This window comes from Boleophthalmus pectinirostris, unplaced genomic scaffold (genome assembly GCF_026225935.1).
Source record: "Boleophthalmus pectinirostris isolate CB_2022bp ecotype Guang Dong unplaced genomic scaffold, ASM2622593v1 HiC_scaffold_2, whole genome shotgun sequence".
Classification (NCBI taxonomy): domain Eukaryota; kingdom Metazoa; phylum Chordata; class Actinopteri; order Gobiiformes; family Gobiidae; genus Boleophthalmus; species Boleophthalmus pectinirostris.
Window position 1 is genome coordinate 21,369,209 of NW_026571152.1, and position 7,572 is coordinate 21,376,780.

Consider the following 7,572-nt stretch of genomic DNA (forward strand, 5'->3'; position numbering starts at 1 on the left):
TCTGTATGAATGATCTGTAGTGTTGCATCATAAAAGAAACCAATCAAAGCCTAATTATTTAGTGTTAAATAGGCAATGCCTGAATGTAATAAAGTAGACAAATAGGCTAATTTGACCTAGAAAACTAATCTTTTATTGGCCTACATTAAGTAAACCTAATAAAGATGCTCGTATTCGCTGTAGGTTGTTTTATGATAGGCCTATATAAAAGAAAACAGAATGGTTATAATGATGTACTACATTGCTTTATCATTACATAGCTCAATTGTTGTTATAAGTTGCATTCAGTAGGTGGCAGTGTTGAGCAAGAAAATCAATAGTACAAAGGGAGTCTGACCCTGGTGTCAGTGATGTATGTATGTAAAGCTTAACTTAAGTGAATCTAGTTTGTTTAAATTATCCTTGATTCAGTTTTATCCCTGTATTCGTGGGTTTAAGGTTTATGATATAAGCAACTATTTGAGGACTTCATCATTTAAAGGACTGGGGATATCATTCTGAAATTTATAGTTAATCCCAGGTGTCTAACAGCCATTTTGTTGACACAGCAATCTGTGTTACGCCTGCTTCGTAAACAGCACTAAACTAAACTAAACACAACAGATTAAACTAAATGTATACTGTTTTCTTTTTTTTGTGTGTGTGTCTTTGTTCACTCTCATTTCTAAAGTAAACTGACCTGAAAACTTAAGAATGTGAAACTCCTTTGTTTTGCTAAATACAGGAAGCAGTTCACATGGCTGCATGGCATTTTGATTGCACTGCTCCCATGAAATTGTTTCTTTTAGGGATAATACTGATTAGGGGAGGGTCTCAGGGCCAGTGAAGCGCCCTTTTAATGAGTGACTAATTTCCCCACCCTGCTTTGTTTTAATCAAACCAGTGAACTTTCATAATGAGAGAGCAATGATTAGTTACAAGATAGAACAGGTATAGTTCTATTTATATAGCCTAGATTAGGAAGGTTTTCTTTTAATGTTGTCAAAACTAGAGTCCACTCACTGATCAGCCAGTGTGTATTTCAAACTCTTTACATATACTTATTATACTTAAATGTCCTATTCCATAATGGTAAATGCAAAACAGATTACTTCAATTGTTTTACTTTTTATTTTTAATCTCTTAATTGTGCTATTGCTATGAATATCAATAGTAATTTGTGGTGGTGATAAGAGAAAATGAGCTCTCCACTTGCTCTGAATTCCACACAGTTTTCTCTCCTGTGCAGCTCACAGACAGAGGGCAAAACAGGAAGCTAGGCATGAGGGACATTGCTTCCCAAAGCCCCCACTATAGATTTTTGTTTAACTATTTGTATTCCAAACCCATGAATTTAATGAGTATGTTTGTTATGCACTATACAACTTGTGTGTATAGTATATATATATATATATATATATATATATATATATATATATATATATATATATATTTTTTTTTTTTTTATTTATAATGTGCCAGGCTTCAAGCAATGTGATGATTTTTTTTTTTTTTAATGGGCCTACCATAAATTATGATTTGACATGGGCCTACTACTCTTTTACTTTATAATTTTGATCATACATGATTTTTTGCCACTCACTATTATGAATCATTTTCACCCAGAATCTACTGCTTATCTTAGTAAGTAATGATGCAACAACAGTGTAACAGCTTCAGACACACATAAGCCTGTATTCTTGGAGATTTTGCCTCATAATGACAATAGCCCGGGAGTTTATGGTGTGCTGTAACTGCTATCATTGTCAACCATCTGGAGGACAGGGGTCTATCTGAGAAGCCCAGTATCATTTTTGGGGATGTAGGAAATAATGCAATGTTCACACGAGCTCTACCCCCCAAACAGGACCACGGGCCCAACAGCCACACACATCCTCTGGCTCTCTTCACAGGAAGTTGGATCGCACAAGTTAAGATGTCACCCTTCTTTACATAACTTTGAACTTTTGAATGATATAAAAGGTATTAGTAGGCTACGCTATTGAAATGAAGGGAATGTAGGACTACTGAAAACTAATTTTAATGCCTGTATCCTTCGGGAGCATTGTAGGAAATTAATGTCATAAATAAATGATAAAACCTACAACTACATATTTAAGGAAATGTACACAATAGGTTTATTTAAATAATAATAAATTCAGGCATAGACATCAATAAAAGGTATTGTTCAAGTAGACTACCTATACTAGAAAATATTAAGCTCTATTAATATCCTGTATTCTTGCTGTTACACCACATTTGGTATAGGCTAACTTAAAGGGGTCTATTTATATATATATAAAAAAAAAAACATACCAGGAGTTGTGTTTTACTTCATTCACACATGTTTAACACACAAACCCTACATATTTAGTTCTTCTCAACACTCTGTTCCACCTAGTGATGTCATGTGGTAGTACAGAAAATGCTCCACTGTGTTTCTGAACTGCATACACCTTCACTAGAATGATTTGCTCATTTCTACTGAACAAAGGGAGCTGTTACCTTTACATTTTTACACTGTTACATTTTTAGCTTTGGAGGTGTAGACAGACTAATAATTATTTTACTTAAAAGCAAAACTGAAACAAAACACAACTCTGGGTATAATTCTGATGAGGTTTATATATATATATATATATATATATATATATATATATAGAGAGAGAGAGAGAGAGAGAGAGAGAGAGAGAGAGAGAGAGAGAGAGAGAGAGAGAGAGAGAGAGAGAGAGAGAGAGAGAGAGAGAGAGAGAGATTATATAGATTATATATATATTACACAGTATATTATAACTGAACCTTGAATTCTAAAAATAAAAATACAAGTTTACACTTTATTACATATCTTCTTTCATAACTTTTGCTGTATGTTTATTGGCAGATGATTTTGGTTTACATCTTTCCCAGTGAATCTGTTTAGCATTGCGGGCTCCCCTCTACTCTTCTTTCACCTTGCTTTTGGGCTGCTTGGTCTGAGTCCAGTCCGCACACAGTCCAAGTCCCATGTTTAGCCCAGGGAGGTGCACATTTGAATTGGATCCCTGCATCTGTCACAAGAGGCTGACTGGACTCTGCAGTTTAGGCTCTTTATCTCACCGAGCTCAGGCTGACTGCTGTGGGGTCCCTCCCTTCACAAACCGGCCCTGGTTCTGGCAGCAGATAACAGTGGGACCAACAACAGCTAAGCCCTGCCGCGAGGACTCTGACAATGAAGAAACATATAGTATTCTTTTTCTACATGGGAACAGTATAATATATAAACTTTCATAAATACTTGTTGGGGTGAAAATAACATTTGAAATAGAAGGATTGCACAATAGGCTGGTAAAGTCCAATAGATAGCCTACACAATAATGAAATAACTTAAGTTCAGTTGTCAGTGGATGGCTGGATTTTATAATGACAAACAGATTACATTTTTATGAGGAGCAATATTTATTCATTTTTGTTCAGGTGAGGTATTGGTTACTAAAGCAATTAAGAGTCCCATGGCCAGAGATAACAACTTAAGATCAACAATGATTAATAATTATTGCAGTGTATCATGCCATTGAAAACATTTGGGATAATGCTCAGAGTATCATATTTTATTTAAGGAGTAATGTTATATTTAATCTTTTATATTTAATCGACACAGGCCCAGTCTTGCTTTTCTTAGTTTAGGCCATTTTCTTTCCTTTTTTTATTTTTTACATTTTGTGTCTGAAGCCTAATTGTGTTTGAGTTAAATGGCCAACGTAGCCTTAGTAAGAGACATCCAGACTATGGGTAAAAAATTGGGGGGGGGGAGGAAAAAAGTCTATAAGCACTCATATCATAGTCTTTATCTCTGGTGCTGTCTGCATTAGTGTAACGGAGCATGTAATGAGGCCATTAGCCTCTGTCACGAGTCACGACCCATTCCACGCACCACGGCGCAGACACACGAGCAGACAGACCAGGCCCATTTAGCTGTCGCTTTAAGACCCATTTCCCCCCATTGTCAAACAGTCGTGAGCAGGAAGAGAGAGACGCGAGAGGGAGAGGCAGAGCGAGGGGGGCTGATGTATTTATACCACGATGCTTCACAATAACACAGGTTTTACGTGGAAGAGAATGGCCACTGACAACTCTGTCCAGAAATACCCAAACCGAGCGAGATGCGCTAAGCTTGAGTAGTGCGTAATCAAACGGTTTCTGAATTGATCACTTGGAGGTGACACTGCCTCAGGAAATAATGACATTGCCTTCTGCAGCCACTACGCACAACATTTCTTGTCTTGCGGCCATTTCGACTGAATAGCCTCTTCAATTATCGCGCCGGAGCCGGAGTTGTGCGCGGACATCGAGGAGAGCGTCGGGAGAGCGTGCGCGGAGCAGGTGTAGTCCTTCACTGTCTGTGTGCGCACTGTAGGCAAGAGGCTGCATTATTGTCTTCATCGGATCGACATCGGCTTTTCAAATGACGTCCACTATAGAGAGGAAGACACTGGAGGCCAATGAGTAAGTAACATGGAGATTTATGTTTGCTCCAACAAGGCATCCAAGGACACGAAAAAAACCTAGACTGTTACTACTACTGTACACTGTACTTTAATACAGCGTAAATGCAGCCTTGAGGACATGTTACCCTGAGTGCTATAATGTAAATAATTATAACTTGTTTCCTTATTATCAAGTTACCTCATAGCTGATGTTGAAGGCGCCAATCTCTCTTGTTACAACTCTGACTCATGATGTACTCTTCATTTCCCCTTCCCTTTCCTGTGCACTAAGAGATGACCCCGGAGTTGAATGACACAGTTTATTATGCCAACACATAGGAAATACTTTAAGTTAAATTATATTGTTGTTTGGAATTGTTAATACAAAGAATTATTTAAAAAACAGGAACTTAAAAATGCACTATGTAACTTTTTCTGGTGGAAGGTCCGCCACCAGCTTACCTCCATGGAGATGTTATTGGTTTGTCTGGAATGTTCCACTCTGTACGTCAAACCTATCTATGTTACTTGTATTCCATTACAGCTGTTTTTATTACTTAAAAAATATCTTAGAAAAACATGCCATCTTAAAGTGAGCGGTGTCACCTTTCCACATTGCATGTCTGACTTAACTGCTGGTCTTCATGGAAACTGACAAGTTTAATGCCACTGAGGAATATTCAAGACAACGCAATCAACATCATGAGGACAAACAGGCATCAAATTTCAGGGTTCATTGTATAGTAAATGTTGATATTTCATTTGTATAATCTTTTATGCTAAAATGTAAATAATCATAAAATGTTAAAGGGTATAAAACGTCCTCATATTTTTTTTCCCTCAAATAAGTTCATTCAGGACATCAGAACACGATGAATTATACAACACAAAATTTTTGACAAAAAAATAAAAAATCAATAAATAACTGTTTTCAGAGAGCCAGTGGATGAGGTGCTGCAGATGCCCCCCTCCCTCCTGACCTGTGGAGGGTGCCAGCAGAGCATTGGGGACCGGTTCTTCTTGAAGGCCATAGAGCAGTACTGGCACGAGGACTGTCTCAGCTGTGACCTGTGCGGCTGTAGGCTGGGGGAGGTGGGCCGACGACTCTACTACAAACTGGGGAGGAAACTCTGCAGGAGAGACTACCTCAGGTTTGAAGCATTTATTTAATAACCAGTGCTATTATAGTTCAGAGGCAATATTCCAGGTTTCCACAGGCCATAATTTCCAGATAACATGGTAAACTCTATGAGTGGTTCATTGTCAGAAATCACAGTTAAAACTCATATTTTTTGTTAGAGATTTGGCTCTAAATGTTCTCTAAACTTACAACACTTGTCTTTGACTAGTTTAGTTTATTAAATAGTGGATAGGCCCAATAATTAAAGATTTTAACTATAAACCAAATCCAAAAAGGGGTAATTCTACCATATCCTGACCTTTCTTCCAGATCAATATTTAACTATGACCATGAATTAAAATTATAGTATCATATGAATGACATGTATATTCACTAGCTGGTATGAATAGAACCACTGACTAATTTTGCATTTAGTATGTGATAAACCTTTATATTAAAAATGTTAGATTACAGTTACACATTTTAAAATGTGTGATTTAACATTTCTAATGTTTTCAGAATTTGGAAATTCTAAATTTTGGGTTCAACAAGCACTAATACTAATACTTTTTTTCATGCGATAGATGCATTTGTTTTTCAACCTTTTTAGCTATGCATCTGATCTAAAATAGTTTAACTTTTACATTGTAATCTTTCAACCCTTAGTATAGTGTCCTCATGGCATGTTGTACGTGGTGTTGCTCTAGTTCTACCTTCCCTATCTAATGTTTTCTTTTCTTGTAGACTCTTTGGACAGGATGGACTGTGTGCTTCCTGCGAGAAGAGGATCCGAGCATTTGAAATGACCATGAGGGTGCGAGACAAAGTGTACCACCTGGAGTGTTTCAAATGTGCTGCCTGCCAAAAGCACTTCTGTGTGGGCGACCGCTACCTGCTCATCAACTCAGACATAGTTTGTGAACAAGACATCTTTGAGTGGACTAAACTCAATGGAAACAGCCTGGTATAGGGCATCCCACTGTCCCACAATATTTTAATGGGACGCACAGACAGTTCAAAGTCTCAAGGGCAGCTATAGCTCAACAGCGTTCTCTACTGGACACCACTGACAATTGCACCAGCTGTTACAGAAAATGTCTCATTGACTGCAATGCAAAAAATATGTAAAATGCAATAATGTTTTGTAATTTAAAACAAAACAAAACAAACAAACAAAACAAACAAAAAAAAAAAAAAAAAAATATATAAATATAATATATATATATATATATATATATATATATATATATATATAAGTTTGGCGTGAACAAAAAAAATTGAGTGGTATGATTGGACAGAATAAGAACTGACTGATGATGAATATGTTTAAATGCAAACATATTTTTGTAATTCAAGTGGCTCACTGGACTGAACTAAACTTTTGTATCTGAAGTGCTATAGTTCTGGTTGAAATGTGCCCTTGAGTGTCAAGGTAAAAGTGCATCAAGTAACTTAAATTTTATTTTAATATGGCAGGAAATGGGATGCCATGAGAAAGTGCTTCCTTTCTTTCATATAAAAAATAAATAGTTGTGATACAAAAAAGTATTTTTGGTATATGGCCCTGTAGCTACTTTTCAGGTGGAGGGTCTACCACTCTCGTATTCAATTCAGTTAAATTACTTTATTGTCATTATCATATAAAATAACAACAAAATTACGTTAGAGCATCACACAAACTGCATAGGATTTTAAAAGTGCATCATAGTGTAGCGCATTCACCCTATGACACCCACCATGTAAACATTACACCCACTATGCAAACATAAGAATACAGCACTAGTAATAATATCAGAGCAGCAGCAAAGGGGCATATCAACAAATCACAACAAAAAGAACCAAAAGATCTGAGACATCAAACGTACCTACAGTATCTCCATAGAGACCAGTAGGTGACACCATCAAGCTGAGTTACTGGTCACTGTAAAGGAGCATGGTAAAAGCAAGAATATATTTTTTAAAAGGTGTGTTTTTAGAAATTAAAACCAAATATTTAATGCTATTCCGTGC

General features: G+C 36.6%; 1 protein-coding gene across 3 annotated transcripts; it reads left to right on the forward strand.

Moving 5' to 3' along the window:
* Positions 1-1,656: 1,656 nt before the first annotated feature.
* On the forward strand, positions 1,657-6,754 carry lmo2 (LIM domain only 2 (rhombotin-like 1)). 3 transcript variants are annotated; one of them, XM_055155459.1, is made up of 3 exons: positions 1,657-1,909; positions 5,378-5,593; positions 6,307-6,754. In XM_055155459.1, the coding sequence occupies exons 1-3, from the start codon at positions 1,812-1,814 to the stop codon at positions 6,530-6,532; spliced, it is 540 nt and encodes a 179-aa protein (XP_055011434.1). In that variant the 5' UTR covers positions 1,657-1,811; the 3' UTR covers positions 6,533-6,754. The 3 variants fall into 3 exon arrangements, with proteins under 3 accessions (XP_055011434.1, XP_055011435.1, XP_020790827.1); XM_055155460.1 differs by lacking the exon at positions 1,657-1,909 and adding an exon at positions 3,139-4,946; XM_020935168.2 differs by lacking the exon at positions 1,657-1,909 and adding an exon at positions 3,139-4,461.
* The last annotated feature ends 818 nt before the right edge of the window (positions 6,755-7,572 follow it).